Source organism: Arabidopsis lyrata, assembly GCF_000004255.2.
Source record: "Arabidopsis lyrata subsp. lyrata unplaced genomic scaffold ARALYscaffold_3, whole genome shotgun sequence".
Lineage (NCBI taxonomy): Eukaryota > Viridiplantae > Streptophyta > Magnoliopsida > Brassicales > Brassicaceae > Arabidopsis > Arabidopsis lyrata.
The window spans coordinates 20,268,621-20,288,386 of NW_003302553.1; the positions used below are offsets into that span (position 1 = coordinate 20,268,621).

At 35.2% G+C, this 19,766-nt stretch overlaps 2 protein-coding genes across 2 annotated transcripts in view; both read right to left on the reverse strand.

Annotated features, from left to right (window-relative positions):
• Nucleotides 1–9,609: 9,609 nt before the first annotated feature.
• LOC110230146 lies at nt 9,610–11,937 on the reverse strand. Its single transcript, XM_021032145.1, has 5 exons — nt 11,676–11,937; nt 10,741–11,246; nt 10,547–10,670; nt 10,386–10,456; nt 9,610–10,245 (listed from the first exon to the last, which is right to left on the reverse strand). The coding sequence occupies exons 1-5, from the start codon at nt 11,935–11,937 to the stop codon at nt 9,610–9,612; spliced, it is 1,599 nt and encodes a 532-aa protein (XP_020887804.1).
• A 5,313-nt stretch (nt 11,938–17,250) lies between these two features.
• The window catches only part of LOC9319986 (ribonuclease 3-like protein 3), a 3,685-nt gene continuing 1,169 nt past the window's right edge, over nt 17,251–19,766 (reverse strand). Inside the window, exons 4-8 of the mRNA XM_021032146.1 lie at nt 19,710–19,761; nt 18,641–19,415; nt 18,407–18,556; nt 17,952–18,325; nt 17,251–17,784 (exon numbers count right to left, since the gene is read on the reverse strand). Coding sequence (XP_020887805.1) covers nt 17,499–17,784; nt 17,952–18,325; nt 18,407–18,556; nt 18,641–19,415; nt 19,710–19,761 — 1,637 coding nt within the window. The 3' untranslated portion in view covers nt 17,251–17,498. The remainder of the gene's footprint in view (nt 17,785–17,951; nt 18,326–18,406; nt 18,557–18,640; nt 19,416–19,709; nt 19,762–19,766) is intronic.

Sequence of the window (19,766 nt, forward strand, 5' to 3'; positions counted from 1 at the left end):
AGGTGACACACCCAAATTTCTTTAGATGGGAAACGTCTGGCTCATGACCCGTTAGCAATTGGGATGGGGAATATCTATGCTCACTAGATGGCCGAATGAGTATTAGTTCAGCAGCGTGTAAAACTGCATGTCCCCAAGCTGAGACCGGAAGCTGCGACCTCATGAGTAATGGTCGAGTAATTAGTTGAATTCGTTTAATGAGGGATTCAGCTAATCCGTTCTGTGTATGGACATGTGCCACAGGATGTTCCACACTTACCCCCATGGCCATACAATAGTCATTAAATGCTTGGGAAGTGAATTCACTAACATTATCTAAACGTATGGTCTTAAGAGGAAAATCTGGAAAATAGGCTCGCAATCTGATGATTTGGGCCAATAACCTAACAAACGCTTGGTTCCTAGAAGACAAACATGCGACCAGCGGGTCGATGCATCGATTAAAACCATGAAGTACCGAAATGTTCCACAAGGTGGATGGATCGGACCACATATGTCTCCTTGAATTCGTTCCAGAAAATGTAAGGTCTCTTTAGACACTTTGACTGGTGAAGTTCAAGTGATAAGCTTCCCTTGTGAACAGGCTATGCACGTGTGGTGCTTAGGGAAAACTCGGTTTTCTTTAAGGGTGTGCCCTTTAGAACTTTGAATTAATTTACGCATCATATTCGAACCGGGCTGGCCAAGCCGGTCATGCCATTAGTGAATTTCTCAGTAAACCCTTTTGTTTACTTTATTAGCCTTTATCATATTGACCTTGGCATAGTAAAGATATATGACGCGGATATAGTCTGTAAGACCTTCTCATGGTCTTGGATGCTCTTAGTAATATATGGCAATCCTTTGTTCCCTTCACCCTTAGTTTCAATGTGGAAACTATTCAAACACATTTCTTTGAAACTCAATAGGCCCCTTTGAGCTGGGTGAATATGAAGCATCTGAGGATGCGTGCCCTTGGGAATATGGGCCTGCCATGGGCCTACCCTTAGCCTTCACTAAATTTAGCTATACCCGCAATTTGGCTAATGAACCATGTCTTTAGATATTTCGTTTATTGAATTCTCATAATCATCTATCTCATGGTCGAAATCTTCTTCACCATCGTGATGAACTAAATGAGCTTCTTGATTCTTTTCAAACTCTCTTGATAGAGATCAACGAGATGCTTAGGTGTCATGCACGTCTTAGTCCAATGGTTTCCCCATTCCTCATCAGTGGCAAACAAGTTTATTTGAGTGTTGTGGTTTGGGTATACCGTGGCCTACCTCGATTACGACCAAAGTCGGGTCGGTGGCCTTAACCATATGAATGGTTTCCTTGATCATATAAATTATAATTTCCACTTCTACCACGTCCATTCCATTTACCATGACTGTGGCCATGATACTTATCTCTTTGGACGTGGTTAGACTCTTTAGGCTCTTTAGGCTCTTCAGCCCAACGGGCTTCTGATAATGGGGTAAGACCAGGAGGTCTCATTTCACTATTTATAACTCATTGTTTTGCTCAGCAAGTAGCATATCAGAATCAATGTTCTCATCACGGTTTCTCCAAAGCCTCACTTCTTAGCACTCTCTACAGAGGAGTCCTCTCCAAAAACAAGAGTTTAGACTTGCATATGTGGTAAAAACCTTTTTCACGATATTGTTGCTGAGGCAATATATTGTTTGTATGAAAGGTCGAGAATGCTTTCTCTAGCAAGTCATTCTCAGTAACTTCCTCACCACGGAATCTCAGTATTGACACTATTTTAAATAGTGCTGAGTTATACTCATTCATGGATTTGAATTCCTGGAATCTGAGATTCTCCCGATCGAATCGGGCTTTTGGGTAATTTTTTTTTTTTTTTTTTCAACTCTGTCCTGAGGTCCAGAGGATTCTTAATAGTGAGGTACTGATTTTGAGACTCTCATTGAGGTGATGGCGTATGTCAGTAATCGCCTTATATCTTTCTCTTCTGGTGACATTGTTTCCTTCTACAATAGATTCACCAAGCCCTTTTTCCTTTAGGACAATCTCAGTGTCCAAAGCCCATTTTAAATAATTGTCACCAGAGGCATTGAGTGCCGCATATTCATAATAGTTGATTTCTGATATCTATAATATATAGAGTTAAATGAGAACTCATGTAATCGGTTAGACCAAGTCATGCGTTATTTAAGACCGAGCCATGCTTGTCTTCAGCAAGTGTTTTCTAAACAATCATGTTATATATATATATATGGATGAAATCAACCCTAGAAGATTGATCTATTATGCAACAACCAAACAATCGGATCATACTAGATTAGGATATTAGGATTTCGCGGTTCAGTTTTAGGGTTTTAGCATCCGCGATTTATAGTATTAGGGTTTTTTTTTTTGCTAGGATTTCGGTTTTATGTATGGAACTTTCTATTTATGGAATCTTTCCTTATATGGAACTTTCCATTTATGGAAACTTTCTATTTCTCATCTAGAAAGAAATCCTAAACAAACGTGTACTTTAGGGTTTTGGAATATTTCCTTATGAAGGGGTTCTCTATTTTGGTAACTTTCTATTTTGGGAAACTTGCTATTTTAGGGAACCTTTTATTTTGGGAAACTTGCTATTTTACAAAACTTTCTATTTCTGGAAACTTTCCTTATATGGAACTTTCTATTTATGGGAAACTTGATCTTAAACCGTGACTTAGGGTTTATTAAACCGGTTTAACCTAGGATTTAGGGTTTCGGTTTACTTTCGGTTTAACATAGGGTTTATATTAAAACATTCAATCTATCATGCCATTAAATATCTTTCCATTCACTAACTTCTCAATTAATTCTCCAATCATAAATCAAATCACATGTGCCAATTTTCATGCAAATTTTATCTTATCAAACTTTAATTGGATCATGTATATAAAGCATAATAAATAAATAGCACTTATCTTAATTGGAGAACTGAAACAGAGACCCGAGATCTGATACGGAGATTGGAAAACGTTATGTCTCTTAGCTGGTTGGGTCCTCCTACAAAATCTCAATATATATAATCCTGATTCCTGAGAAACTCAAAATTTTGCTCATGGAAACATGGCTATTACATTAGTAAAAAAAAAAAAATAGGGTTTCTGTAATATACTGCATAAAACAGTTCAGAATCAATAACATATAATCCGTGCATAAATCGTACAAAAATATAGACAGGATTGATAATAAATAATCCGTGCAAAATTTGTGCAAATCTGTAGACAGAATTGACAACAGATAATCTGTGCAAAATTCGTGCAGAAATACAGACAAAATTGATAACATATAATCCGTGCAAAATTCGTGCAAAACTACAGACAGAATTGAAAACAAATAATCCGTGCAAAATTCGTGCAGAAATACAGACAAAATTGATAACATATAATCTGTGCAAAATTCGTGCAAAACTACAGACAGAATAGATAACAGATCATCTGTGCAAAATTCGTGCAGGAATACAGACAGAATTGATAACAGATAATCCGTGCAAAATTCGTGCAGAAACAAATTTGAACAGAAAACTTATCTCGATAGAGTTTAGAATTTTGTTTTACAGAGACGGCTAGGGTTTTGGTTTTGGTTTTTGTGAGAGAGATTTAGGGTTTCGGGATTTTTAACTTTCAGGGTGAGAGGCTATCGTGCTGATAACGTGTTGTAAACTCAGCCCCGGCTCAATATATTTGAGAGCCTTAGGGCAAAAAAAAATTTTTTGGCCTATTATTATATACAAAGAGAAAATTTACTTAATTTTTAAAAATTTTGCGGAGTTTTTATAGTAAAAATTGTTATTTTAAAAATTTTGGGCTTTTTTATACATTTTCTTATAAATAATTAGGCCTCTTAAAATATAATTCTCATATTAATAATATTTTTAAAAAATATTTGGGCCTTTTTTATATGTAAATTTTTTTATAAAATAAAAAAGCCCCGGGCCGTCGCACCTCCGCCCTACCCATCTGAGCCGGGGCTGTGTAAACTGTGTCATATATATACAAGGATAATAGCAGGATACAGAGAATAAGGTAAAACCCTAATGGGCCATGGATCGGTTATGGAGTCCATCTATATGGTTTATAACACTAATAACAAATCAATTGAATAACTAAATAATAGATCCTTTTCTTCGTCTCAGGTCGATAGATCATTTTTCAAAAAACAAAAAGGAGGTAGAACCTGTAAAGATTCATTTGGAAAGGAAAATGTTTTATATATACTAATGGATTCGAGTCTATAAGCATGGTTCCAGTGCACACGATTTTGTAGCACCATGGTTAATATAAAAAACCAGTCCACCGACACATATTGCTTCTTTTACACCCAAAAAACATATATTACTTCTTCTATATTTTTCCTAGAAAATAAGTAAAGAAACAACATAATATTTGCATATGCACCCAATGACCCAAACGTTGTTCTCGTGTTTGCTATTTTTTTAATTTTTTTTTTGAAAAATCGTGTTTGCTATTTGATAAAAAAATCAAATGAAAATTCCGTTAAAATTATTATAAACAAAAATGCGTATACATAAACTCCTGGTCGATAGTCTAGAATATAAACACGAGGTTTGTAAGTTGAGTTTAATACTTTATCAAATAAACTCCAAATGTCAATGTCTTAACGGTTGTACAATTTTGACTTTGGTATTTACACTTCAAATGTCAGTGTCTATACACATGTAACATGTTGACTGATTACAGATTTGTGAGAAACAAACACTAAAGATGTTTTACCTTCAATAAAATATGTCATTTGGACCTTTCGAAACGATATCCAGATTTTTAATAAATAAATATGATTTTGTCTAGGCCTTTAAAATATGTCATGGACCACTGTTATTGGTTAATAAATTCTCCGAATTTTAATAAAATATATTGTTATTGGTTTGATGATTTTAAAATTTATTTAAATGTTATTACAATTTTTAATTATTAATAATTTATTAAAATTTAATCTTATTGAGGTATGTATTCTCTACATTATTACTCACAAGACTTGCACTTATAAAATTTCACTGATATCCACAAAAGTTCAAAAAAAAAATGCAACAAAAGAAAAGGATATAAATAAAAAATTAAGATTCAACTGATTTGTATCTACCAAAAATCTATTTACTTCAAGTAACAAAACCCAGACCTTATTTCCAATCTCATCCGATAGAAGTTTTAACTTCTCATATACTTCGCTCAATTCTTCACGGTCCAAGTCAGTCCGGAAGATTGGCGAAATGGGCAATCGAACTCAGTGAGTACGATATAGAATACAAAAGTCGGACTAACGCAAAAGCACAAGTCCTGGCTGATTTTCTAACCGAACTACCATTAGATGATGGAATATTTGTTGAAACGGACTCTACATGGAAATTACATATAGATGGATCTTCTTCTAAACAAGGATCCGGAATCGGCATTAGGCTCGAAACTCCGACAAAGGAAATAATCGAGCAATAATTTCAATTAATGTTTCCAGCTTCGAACAATGAAGCAGAATACGAAGCTCTTTTAGCAGGACTTCAGCTTGCTCTTGCGATTGAAGCAGAAAAAATAATAGCTTATTGTGATTCTCAGCTAGTTGTAAACCAGTCGCTAGAGATTACGAAGCTAAGGCTCCTCGAATGGAAGCTTATCTTTCGGCTGTCAAAAAATTAGCCAGAAAATTCAAAGAATTCGAATTAGTTCGAATACCTAGAGGAGAAAACACTTCGGTAGACGCTTTAGCTGCCCTAGCTTCTACCTCAGACCCTGAACTCAAAAAAGTTATCCCAGTTGAATGTATTTCTTCGCGAAGTATTTCGATTGAAGAAACAGAAAACGATAACATTTCGGAGGCCGAATACATCGAAACTCCAAAACCAAGTGAGAATGGTTCACTTGTCATCACCAGATCACGAATAAAGTCTCAAGATGACGAACTTAATCCACCATTGGAACTTCCTAAAAAAAAGTCAAGAAGAAAATTAAAGGATCAAGAGGTTCCCATTAAAGAACCGTCTCGAACCGAACAATCACTTCCAGGTGATGTAGAGGTTCAGGAGACAATCGAAGATCCTGATATTTCTTCCGAACCCGAACCAAGGAAGTTTATACTCAAGGATAATACTTCCGCTAATGATTGGGGGGCTGACTGGAGGGTACCCATCAAAAATTTCATTCTTAATGGAGAACTACCATCGAACAAATGGCAAACTCGCAAATTAAAAATCATCAGCGCTAAGTATTGTATAATTAAAGAGTCATTGTACAAGCAAGGCGTCAGTGATCCTTATCTTTTATGTATTTTCGGACCCGAAGTTGAAATAGTGACAAGCGAGGTCCACGAAGGACTTTGTGGTAGTCATTCTTCGGGATGAGCAATGGCTTTCAAAATCAAACGGTTAGGATATTTCTGGCCAACTATGATTTCTGACTGCATCGATTACGCCAAACGGTGTAAAAAGTGTCAGATGCACGCTCCTCTTATTCACCAGCCGTCTGAAATTTTATCATCTATATCCGCTCTATACCCTTTCATGATGGTCAATGGATATATTTGGTCTGATGCATCGCTCAACGCGAGGCGTCCAATACTTATTAGTTCTAACAGACTATTTCTCCAAATGGATCGAAGTTGAAGCTTACGTAAGTATACAAGATTTTGTGGTTAAGACATTCTTGTGGAAATACATTATTTGTCGCCATGGAGTTCCCTACGAAATAGTAACGGACAATAGTCCTCAATTCATTTCAAATAATTTTGAAGATTTTTGTTCCGCTTGGGGAATAAAACTTAGCTACTCAACGTCGAGGTATCCTCAAGGAAATGGACAAGCGGAAGCTTCCAACAAAACCATTCTCAGCAATCTTAAAAAACACTTGAGTGCTCGAAAAGGTGGATGGTATGACGAGCTGCAACCTGTGTTGTGGGCTTATCGAACAACCCCGAGGCGAGCAACGGGTGAAACTCCATTCTCATTAGTCTATGGGATGGAAGCCGTAGTCCCAGCCGAGCTGAATGTTCTAGGTTTGCGCCGGAGCGAATCTCCACTTAACGAGGAATCGAATTCTAAATTATTAGAAGATGTTCTCGATACAATCGATGAAAGGCGAGACCAATCCCTTATTCGACTTCAGAATTATCAACAGTTGACCGCTCGATACTATAACTCAAAGTTGAAAAACAGACCTTTAAATGTAGGAGACTTTGTTTTAAGGCGAGTGTTCGATAACACAAAAGAAGAAGGAGCTGGAAAACTCGGTATTAACTGGGAAGGCCCTTATCAAATCACTGAAAAAATCCGAAACGGTGTATACCGTATATAAGACCTTGGTGGAAATCCCGTTCAAAGGCCTTGGAACATAATCAACTTGAAAAAGTTATATTGCTAAAGCAAACACATTCGAACTACGATTTGGCTTAATCCTATTCTGTGTACTTAGGCAGCTCGCTAAACACGAGTCCAGCTATAATATAAAAATAAAAATATTATTTCAAATTATGGAATCTTATTTTGGGCTTGAATATAGAGTACATTGCCAATAATGTATAAATAAATATTTATAGCTAAACTCAGATTTAGAAGGGTCTTGAATTACGGAACAACTCCGCTCCTTGACCAGCGAGGTCAACGATGCTCATAATGCAACCTGGCATGTTTCCGTACTCTTGAAGTCCCAGTTCGATCCAATCGGAAGGATGGGCTTCGAGGCAATGAAGCTCGCGAGCAATGTCAAGGCAACGCTTCCCTAGTTCCCTTCTCTTCTTCCTAATCTCCTTTTTCTCGTTCTCGAGCTCGTCATGCCGAGTGATAAGCTAAAAAAAATAAAACGCTTCGTTAAGCAATAACAAAAAGAGTTAAATCACTAAGATGAATAATACCTTGGTGATAAACTCCTCGGCCTTAACACGATCTTGAGGTGACAATCTCTCGATTAAAACGATCGGAACCTGAATGCTGGTTCCCTTCTTCAATATTTGTGAATCTTTTGGTTCGCCAGATTCTCCTGATTTTATAAGCTCGATGTCTGACGTCCTCGAAGGATCAACACTCATCACTTTGAACGAGTCTGAAGGATTCTCTAATGAATTACCTCCCTTGAACATTTTTGTAGAATTATTGTTGATTAAATTCAATAGTGAACTACATCTCCTTTATATTCAAAAAATATTTGACCGTATTTAAGAGGGCTAATTGACGATTTCCCAAAATCTGAAATTACTACTTTTATGGAAAACATAATCGAATTAATCCCAAATTATATTCCCCAAATTTTTGCATTAAATGAGATTGAAATAAATCAATTAAAGCAAAATAGGAATGTAATTAATATCGCTGGGCCTATAGCCCAATGGCATTTTTACAAAAAAATATATAATAATAAATCAAGGGACTTGTTCGATCAGAAGTCTTCGCCTGACGACGATTCCAGTGATGTGGACGATCCCGAACAACTTTCTGAAGAAAGTCCTTCGTCGGAAGATAAATCGAGAAGAATGGAAGAAGGATCAGTAGATTTCTCCTCCGGTCCTTCATTTTCTTCAGTTCTTAACATTGGAAATCTCCGAAATTCTGAAGAACATGAAACAAAAGAGGGTTCGTCACCGGTTGCCAAGGATAGGTTTTATCCAGCATACGGAGGAATCTTCGGAGGCTGGTAGGAATGATGGCCACGATATCTAAACCGATCCTCTCCTATTCATGCGGTTCAGATTCCAGGCGAAGGATCTCTCTTTCATTCTTCTTTATGCGCTCATCAAGAGCACGTCGCCTCCTTACAATTCTTTTTCTCTTATCACATAAAGCTTTATGTCTCCCGACGATCTGTTAGCAAACATTTTGTCAACTGTCCGGAAAATAATTTACAGTCTTCTGAAAAGGCTAAAAATTAGAGAGAGAACCTTTTCCAGAAAGTCATAACATTTAACCCTTTCTTTCCCCATCCGGAAATGAAAAAACGTTGGGTGAATTACTCCCTTTGGAGAGAATCCATCTTCGGATTCAAACAATGGATCTCCGTTTGAAGTCGTTATTCTCGAGCTTGATCTGAAAGAAGCTAGCGGCATTTTTCAGTTTGTTCCCACAGTAAACTGTAATATTCTTTCAAAGTCCTTTAAAAGGAGAAAGGCGTTCAGTTTTCTTTAAAATTAATAATAACATATTGCGAGCCTGCTGAAGCAGACCTCGGGTCCAATTAAAATATGGCCCAACTCTTTCAAAGCCGTTCTTAGGCCATGATCGCAACCATTGCCGGTTCATTTTTTATTCTCATGAATTATGGAAACCTTATCCCTCGATAAAAATCCTAAGCCGAGCTCAATCCTCGCATCCGAGAGACCGAGGAAAAATACTTGTTAGGATTTTTTCTTTAAAAAAGGCGAGTGAGCCTGATCAGCTCATCTCTCACTATTTATGAAACCTCGTTGGTGGGCTAGGACTTGCAAACCTAGAATCGCATCCAAACGTTTTACTTAAATAAAAATATATATATAAAAAAAAATGCAGTAGCATGTACATAACTATGTTCAAACAAAACGTTTCCGTCAAGCGAAGTAGTCCCATGGATTCAAGAAAATAATTTTTTAAGGTCGCTCCTCTGCCTCAGGAGAACGCTCGTGTGGCCGAGAACCCTCACCTACCTCGAATTAAGAGGAGGAATCTCCAAACACCGAAGAAAACTGTTTCAGATCGAGGGAAGGACGGGAAGCTGAGGATAGCTCGGATTCAACCGCAACGAGTTCAGAAGCAAATTCTCTCCTCTCACTCTCGAATGAAGCTCTCCCGCTCTCTAGTTCCTCAATCAGGTCTAGATTACTCTTCAGCTCGGCTCGATCGGATAGAAGTTTACTCCAGACCTCTTCGTCTTTGGTGAACTTCGTAATAGATTGAATGAGCTGCCTACCAAAGCCCCTTATCTCTTCCCGAGCGTTATGTTTGGCTTCAGCGATATCGCGAGCCCTATTCCTAGCTAAAAGCTCGGCATTTTGGTTCGATTCTTCGAAAACAGCCGCAGCCTCTTCTAACTCAGCTTCCAAGCGAAGAACGTTAGACCTCGCAGAGTCTCTTTCGGTTTTCGCGATTCTGATGCGTTGCTCATTAGCTTCCAACGTTTTCTTCATATTCTCAAAGGATGACTCGAGGGCATTCACTCTCTCGAGTCGCTCGGACTGATTGGCTAATCTAAGCTCATCAGTCTCCTTCCTAGCCTTTGCGGTCTCTTTCATCGCTTGGTGAAGAAGGTTTTCATAATGGAATATCATTCCATTAGTTTCCATGAACGCCTTCAGAGTTGAAAAATGTGTCATTCAGACAAAAGATTTTTACTAAAGGAAAAGAGGTTTGTCATAGTCAAAAATATCCAAACCTGGGATAGATATCAGGCTCGGTTGACATACATCTGACGGATTTCTGGCCTCCAAACCAAAAAAGGGGGAAGGGATGTCCCTTCCCTGGTTTGAAAACTTCGGAGGATGTCTCCAATCTCTTCTCCACCTGCAAAATAGAGGAGAGCAATGGGTTGATCAAATAGCCGCAATCTGTAAACAAGTTTTGCTAAGGCTCGCGTCTCAAAATAAAACTTACCAGAAGTCGAAGCAGGTAAAGGGTTTTGAGTCCTAATACTCAATCCTTGAGACAAGGAAACCTCCGGTCTCGGCTCATCATTTTTTTCTGAGATTACTGTCTCCCGGAAGGGGGAGCTCAGAATCTAAAGATTTCGAGGAGGGGAAAATAGAATGCAAAAGACTAGGGGCTCGTGTCGGAGAACTTAATCTAACGATTTTGGGTCTCTCGTTTGATAAAGTGTCCGTGTCTGGAGCCCTCCTCTTCGTGCAGACTGAAGAGGTTACTTCTTTTTCTCTCTCTCGTTCGGGAGAGTAAATAGCGATGGCGACTGGAGGATCGTTAGGGATATCGGCTCCATGAGAGTCTACCGCAATTGATAGAGCCGCTTCTAAAGAACCATCATCAACCAGGAGGGTCTTCATGTGGAAGTTACCAACCCTGGAGATTGCAGCTATCCGTTTTTTCTTCCCAATTTCGGATAACTGATCCTTAAGAGCCTTAGTCTCAGCTTGCATTTTTCTCTTATCCCGAGCATTCAGGCTCGAGGTGTCTTTTTCTTCAGGAGGAGGATCGAGGGGGTGAGTTTGACCGTCTCTGATAGCAAGCCCCGCTTTATGAATGCGTTGAAGGGTGAAGGAATTCCAATTTGTTTCACCCTCAGAAACGATTCGAAAGAAAGATAGGAAGTCAACAGTTGGGCGGGGGATCGTCTGGTTCCCTGGAACAAATTGTTGAGTTAAGAATCCTATTTACTTACACAAAACGGTGAAAAACAATAAAGGTTGGTTCTAACCAAGTATAGACGACCAATTTGCGAGAAGAAGACCGGAAAGACCTTGGATGGAATGGGGATTGATTCGGAAAAAGAACCAGTATTTCCTCCAAGGCCCATCATTTGAGGGCATTCCGTCAATCAGGTTACGGTCAAGAATATGATTCATGGAAAAGATGCCCGCCGCCGTAGACTCGCGGACTCAGAATAGCCCTAAGAGTTCGCGAGTGGAAAGAGAAAACCCTGCCTCTGCTGAGACGGTCAGGGTGCTCAAAACATACCGGAGAAAGTTGGGAGCCATCTGGGGAAAAGCAATCCCTAGATGAACAAGGTACAAAAGGAGAACCTCCGGTATGGGAAAAAATAAACCACAACCTTTGAAGTAAACTTCGTACGCACAACAAAAACCCTCTCGCACTACTTCTGGAGACTCGTTTGGTCTAGGAAGAGAGAATTCTATTTCTTGAGGGATGTTGCACAGACGACGAAGAGCGCCAAGGGAAGCATGGGTCGATTGAGACCTGAAATGTGGACCAAATTTGTCTCCCCTTTGGGTGAAGACTTCGTCCCCTCTGGGAACATGGATTCCTTGGATGTCGTCTTCGTTGTCCGAAACGTAGACGGCTGAGGAAGACATTTTTTACTAAAAAAATTTATCATTCTCTGGTTTGGTAAAAGCTTTCAAGGGTGAATGTACGCTGTAAAAGCCGTCATTCCATTTAACCCTATTTAGCGTAAACCACCTCGAGAATGTTGGGAAGTGGGACGGTTTTCCCCGCAATATTAATATGAAATTAGGAAATTAATGATGACGGTTGTCAGGGATATCAAATCGATTGATTATCCGAGATCGGCGTAATAGCGTAAAACATGGAATAATTCTGGAACGTTAAAGATCTCGAGTCATTAATTACTGTTTACTTAAGTCTTCCAAGCCGAGCACTCAGCTCGCAAGACTTGGGGGGCTAAATGTTGGGGTCGGATCCCACACGTTTTCGGTAGGATCCACTTGGATCTGTCCACGTCATTATTACATTATAATCCTCTTGGATTTTTTCTAGATGTTTCATTGCGAGAATCGAGCTTGACCTGTTGGAAGTTCGATTCAGTTTATTAAAGAGCTCGATCTTTACCAGTACGGAGTTCGCTCTTATTCAACATATAGTTTGCATAAAAGAAGGCCGAAGCGAGGAGAATATTGTTCGCGGCAGCGTCAAGACGCAGGAGTTCAGAGTCAACAAGAAAGAGTTCGGAAGATCCACGCGAAGCCCAAGATAGTTCAAATTCAAGCCGTTTCGGTCAAATTGTAACATACATGATTAATGCGGATCAATGCGATTATGAGCAGTAAATGACCGCATTGATTATGTTTTCACTATAAAAACAACCTCAAACGCATATGTTTGAGGGAGAACAACATTTTACCTCTTACTATCAAGCAATACAACATACTCTTTCTTTTACAATTTCGCAAGGCTTTTTACTATTTTATTCTTGCAAATTCTTTCGCTTTATTTAATTTCTTGGTTACTTTCCTTTTCAAATCCTTATTTTTCATTTGTTGATTTTAGAGTTTTTCTCCACAAAAATATTTAAAGATAATCGAGTGTGAATCCTACATCCACAATATCCACCAATAGAAAATTTTAAAAAAGAAAACAGAAAATTGGTATTTTTGAGAAAAATAAGTATGGAATTTGGTAATTATATAAAAGATTTAAAATATGGAAAAGTGAAAATGGTATGAAATATGTAAAAATGGAGGATTGTACAGTGTATATATATTGATTACATTATGTATTTACAAATTAAAACAACTCATCAATAAGACAACAAAAATCACAACAAGGTCCTGTGAGACATATCCAAACCATGAAATCATCACATATAGTTCTGTTATGCATTGTCATCTTCTCCATCTTCGCTCTACATGAGTGTGCGTATAGCTTTTTCTAACACACACATATATATATATACATCAAATGTCTCTTTTTTATTCATCGTAAGAGTTTTGCTTGTTTGTTTCAAATTAATGTATAGGTGGGAGGACAAATGTTGGAAAGATAGAGAGATCGATGCTCGATATTTTTAAACCACCATGTCACAAATCTATTTGCGAGCTTATAACTAAAAAGGAATGTTGGTGTTGTTTTGGACCTGAAGCTAGACAAAATTTTTGTTGGGCATACCCAGATTATCCCAACGCCAAAGACTTATGCTCCACCGAATGTGCAAGGAGTTTTAAAAACCTTTAATAATACATTAGTAATGTATGTTGCTTATTTAATTTCAGACTTTCCAAAGCATTATTAATGTGTAATATTGTACTTCTTTTTATTAATTAGTTACACACAAAAAAAATTATCCTTACTATCTTGATTTTATATTCATGGAATGTAAGTTTGATATCATCAAAGATCGTTTAAAATTTTTAAATATATACTAGATTATAACCTGTACTACAGCACGGATTAAATTTCATTTAGTAAAAAATTTATATATACTATATATTTAAGAATAAAGTTTTGAAATATTATAGTAGTAAGTAAAAATATTAATTTTTTTGTCAATCCCTATATATACTATTATAATGAATATATTTTTCTTCTTATATAATGCTCAATAATGGATAATTTTTTTAAGATATGAACATTGAGTTACTTTATGTTAACAACAATAAAATGAGATTGCATATAATTCAGTTAGATCAAAAATCAAAATATCATAAATGAATTGTATCTTAAACGTAGATTATTTTAAATTAATTAAGTTAGTTAGCTATTATTTTGAATTAATTTTAATTTTTTTTTCAAGTTGTAATTATTTGGTTGTTGAAATAAAGATTTGTTTGACCTAATTACGGAATTTAGCAATTATTCGGATAACCGAATATGTAATGAACATATTTTTGGTATATAATAATATCAAATTCAATCTGTGGAGTCTATATTTTCAGTTTAAAATCCCAATGAAAATATTGCGTGCACAATCTATCATTAATTAATTTTAAAATGCATGCAGAATCAAATTTTCAAATATTTAGTGGTGTCAAATCTTATTTAACTTATCTCATCATATAATCTTAACATGCCTTCTCTTATAAGGATTTTACTCTTTCTATCATATAATAAATTACATTTAACCCGCCGCCTGCTATAAATATTTTAAATATATTTGTTTTAGAAAATCAAATTAGAGTATTTAATTTTTAATCTATTAAATATTTATGATATTCTTTAAATATTAATTTAAAAATTTTTTAAATGTTCCAAATTAAAATATTTAATTTTTTTTTTAATATATAAAATTATGAATTTCAAAAAAAAAAAATTATATGCAATTAAATATAAATATTCAAATAGTTATAGGGATCATTACACATTCCATCATATAATAAATTTTATTTAACTCGCCGCATATTATAAATATTTCAAATATATTTGTTTTAAAAATTAAATTAGAGTATTTCTAGTTTTTAACTTTTTGATCTATTAAGTATTGATGATATTCTTTAAAAATATCAAGTAAAATTTTTTAAAATTTTCTAAATTAAAATATTTAAATTTTTATTGTAGTATATAAAAATATACATTTCAAAAAAGTAAATGTATGAAATTAAATATAAATATTCAAGTTCTGACCCGTTACTCAGTTAGAATTTCTGTTGAATTTATTTTTGTTTAAAATAAATATACTACTCAAGTCTGAATTTTTGATCCGTTATATTTTTTCATAAATTGAATCATTTATATTCGTTTTTAAAAATTCAAATCATGACATATGCGGAAAAAAATCTACTTTTTATTATTATATAGACGATATGATGATTTATTTATTTCATAAAAATAGAATCATATAAAAATGAGAAGTGAAGTACATTGATTAATAAAAAATTAATATAGTAAGTCAGTTATCAAATGTTCATTTTGATTGGTCATTTTTAATAAAAAAGTTAATAATGTATTTTCGTTTTAATAATTTAATGAAATTAATTAAATTTGACAAATTAGTATTTAACTTGTTTATCCTTAATAAGATGAATTATTTTACTCGTTAAATTTTTATATTCATATGGAATTCTAATGTAATAAGTTACAAAAGTAAGGTTACTTCTATAATGTACTCCCCAAATAATAGCATAGGATATATGTTGTAATTAAGTACCAAAAATTAACCATAAAAATCCGTAATTATTAAACAGTTTTCCAAATATTTGAAAACACAATATTTGGTTTAAGGAATATCTTTTAAGTTTGTTACTATAATTAATGATTTGTTATTGATTTTTCATTAATGCTTTAATTCGTTTTTGGTAATTCTTAGCAAAGATCCGATTAAAATTATTTCTAGGTCAAAAATTAAAATAACCCGACCTAATTGGATTCTTTAAAATGTACTTCAAAAATGTTAAGTAGATCGTTTAGGTAATCTTTGAAAGCCCTGTAATTAGTTTAATTAATATGATCTTATTATTTATGTAATATTTGAAAACCCGGTTTGATTACCATTGACCCGCGAGATTAAAATGAATGACATGGATTAATCATGTTTGTGATTAAAGATTTGTAAAGGGAAGATTAAAATAAATGACGTGGATTAATTATATTTATGATTAGAAATTTGTAATGGCATATAATATAATTTCTTACACTTCTCAATGTTACAACTTATTCATGTACTTCCCAAATAATAGTATAACTGTATAGGATTACATAGCTATTTAATCAACCAGTTAGAAACATAAATAATTCAGTGACATATATGTATATGAAGAAAGAAAAAGCATAGAAAAGAGATAGAACAAATTTGTAAGAATGTAAATTCATCAAAAAATGCAAGGTGAATTCAACTATATTTGTAAAATCTGAACACATACAATTTTTTTATTTTACGTGATAGTAAAACTAAAAAGGACTTCTATTCATGATTTTAACCGAAGTTTACATTTGAAATTAAGTAAGTGTTATTCAATCATAGATTTAAAGTTAATAATTCTTTAAATTGTAATCTATAAAATTTGAAATTTGATATTATTTTTAACAATTCATATATGTATGTGGATTCTAAAATCTCTACATTTACATTGGATTTTGTTTCTCATAATTTTACTCATGAAATTCCAAGAGTTTATTTCAAATGATTCAATATACCAAAAAGAAAAAAGTTGTTTAGTGGGTGCACAAAAAAAAAGACTCAAAGTTATTTTCCTAGGTTTTACAATCTTTTAAATTTGAAATTGGATATATATATATATATATATATATATATATATATATATATATATATATATATATATATATATATATATTTAAAGAATTATGTGCGTGGATTCTAAAATTTATGCAGTATACCTTGTCTTTTGTTTTAACAAATTACTCATAAAATTCTAGGAGGTTTTATTTCAAATAACTCAATATATTAAATTTATTCTTATGCACAGTAAACGGACTGTCCCAACATGAGAAAGTAAAAAACAAGCAATTGCATTTAGGAGAGAGTCTTGCTTCACACACTCGAATGGATACTAAATCCATCTATCCGAAATATCCGGAACCAAACATTCCAAATGAGTCCTACTCAAAACCGAACCGAATACATGAATGCATAGGCCTAATGTGTTTGATTCTTTATAAGACATTCAATTTGAAACTTCTTTTTTAACAAAAACCTTCAATTTTTTTTGTTTCCATATAAAACCTCCAACTAATTAATTTTGTCTAAATAAACCCTCAAGTTGTCAAATTTGATCTCGAATAATAGTTGACTAATGATCAACGATAATTCCGTTCGGAATAGTAACCGGCCGTTGACAATAATTTTTCGCTTATTTAGTCCAAAAGTGATAACATAATTCTCCCAACACTAACGATGAAATTAACGATGTCGAAACGAAATCGACTGTAGAATCTTGTTTTTCATCGACTACTGCAACCAGCAACAAACACGTGGATATAAAACAGATTAATTAACTCAACCGTTTGCCAAATCTTCAAAATTTACTTTTGTGATCTAACAGAAAACGGATATAAAGAGTATAATTCTGATTAATCTACATATATTAGCACTAAACCAAACCAAAAGTAAAACAAAAAGAAATGCATGAATTAGACGAGTACTACCAGTGGAGCTTCAAAACTCATTTCCACTTTTGTAAACTGCCCAAAAGAGAAATACCAAAAAAAGTTAAAAAAAAATCTATCATCGCCTTCTCCTCTTCCTCTTGTTTCGATGCAAAATCTCTTGCTCATCTTTATTTTCTTTGACAACAATCTCTTCCTCATCTAAACTTATCTGCTTCCTCTTCAGATTCCTTACGACAAGACCCAATGGAGAAGCTTTCAGAGTTCTTACCACGTGAGAGGCTGCGTTGTATTCTGCTTTCTCTTTCCCTTTTTCCAAATCACCCTCGATGTATAAGGTACCTTCCTCAGTTGGAGTCTCAATCGTAACTGAAGAAACAAATCTTTTACTAGACCTCTCAACACTGAAAAGAGTTGAACACAGTAACAAAAGTTAATACGTCGCACTTTGTTCTTATCGAGGCACACACAGTAAAAACATCCAAAGTCACATTTATCAAACTTGTGGCTAAAAGCAAAGCAAAACAAGAAATAAGATGACATCTCTCAAGTGTGTAGGACTAAGAAATACCTGAAAATCGGGTTCGGCCACTTTCTCTCGTTGCAAATCTCAATCAACGTCTTTTTTGAATTTTCATATTCAATGCTGTCATCCATAACCAATTCAATGGGCATACTTTCTGACAACTTCTCTAACGCCATCGTAGCAGCTCTCATCTTTGAGGCAGCTCTATTACAACTCTTCCCACAAGCTATAAATTTATCATCGACATATACCTCAGTAATAGTGGCTTCGTTCATACCTGAACTCTTCTCACACTCACGATACCTGAACTCGATTCGCTTGCCGTGTTTATATCCCAAACAAAAAAGGGTAAGAAGTGGATGAGGTTTCCGCCGTATATCATCCAGTGTATATATTGGCTCGAAAAGACCCCTCAAGATCTGCAAATTTCATTTCTTTTTTAACTTGAGAATCATATAACATAGAAATAGAAAGTCGAATCAAGTGAGAACACAACAGACCTCCCAGAGTCTTTTAACATCACGATTCACATCAATATACACAGCTCCAGCTACAGATTCTACAAGGTCAGTGAGTATTTTTGGGGCTTTCACAGATCTGAATGGATCTGGGTCATCTTCTTTGCCCAGCATCTTTATGAACTCGATAATCTGAGAGATGACACCAAAGGTGGAGAGTATATCATAAGAGATGTTCACAATTGAGCAAAAATTCACAAGAAACAGAATGACTACCTGTCTTTTTGACGTACGAACATTGCATTTAAGGAATTGGTAGATGCCGCGCTTGACAGCAACACGAGCATATCTGTCGTTACATGTATTTGCATTTTGCAACATAGTCAACTCCTTTGGTCCGAGCTTAGGGTACGTGAGGTACATGTGATTCGCGAAGGCGAGAGAAATACCCGCCTTGCCGACAAACATAAGCCGCTGAAATGGCAGTAAGTTAGAAGAGTTGTGTGTTAGCGCTTCTCTCAGAAGATTCTTGTTAGTGAAACTGTAATTCAAGATCTTCTCCACAGCTTTCACTGGATCAGAATCAATCTCTGAGCTGAGGCTTTCAAGGCTCCTTTCATGTGGCAGGCAAGACTCATTAGAGGAGATTTTCTCATCTAAACTTTTCTCTATTGGCAGATTACTTTTGACATGACTCATTAGTGAAGATTTCAGGGCTCCTATCATATAGTAGGCGGAGGAGTTTTTTGCTTGCTCTTTCGTTGATTTTGCATCTCCCTTCATGTGAAAGACACTTTCTACAGATGGGATCTCAATATTAGAGGAGATTTTCTCATCTAAACTTTTCTCTATTGGCAGATTACTTTTGACATGACTCATTAGTGAAGATTTCAAGGCTCCTATCATATAGTAGGCGGAGGAGTTTTGTGCTTGCGTTTTCGTTGATTTTGCATCTCCCTTCATGTGAAAGATACTTTCTACAGATGGGATCTCAATATTAACTGAACAAACAAATTTCTGCTCAATTTTTGGCCCTCCTTCTTCCTCAAAACTGAAAAGAGTCAAACACAGTAACAAAAATGATTCATATGCGTGCTTATTGAGGGTACCCAAAGTAGAAAATAGCCAAAGTCACATTGATCTTAAGAGTATATTTTTTTAGAGCACAAATGTGCCTTCTCTACCTTAAATTGGAAGAGTTTAACCATGGATTACCAAACATGTTCTCCTTCTTTGAGAATATAAGACTCTAAACTACTCAAAGAGATTAATTTGACTTTAGATCGTGGTCCTTGTCAAGCTGTAAGTAGTACTTAGAAAAGAAAAATTCAGGTAAAAGATATACCTGAAAATCGGGTTCGGCCAGTTATTGTTTTTGCAAATCTGAAACAACTCCCCTGTC

Bases quoted from the DNA above. Each gene is read 5' to 3' on its own strand.
- LOC110230146 (XM_021032145.1), bottom strand. From the start codon at position 11,937: ATGTCTTCCTCAGCCGTCTACGTTTCGGACAACGAAGACGACATCCAA. The intron at 11,247-11,675 runs GTTGTGGTTTAT...AATTTGTTCCAG, and splicing joins GTACGAAGTTTACTTCAAAG to GGAACCAGACGATCCCCCGC. The intron at 10,246-10,385 runs GTTTGGAGGCCA...TCAACTCTGAAG, and splicing joins CATCCCTTCCCCCTTTTTTG to GCGTTCATGGAAACTAATGG.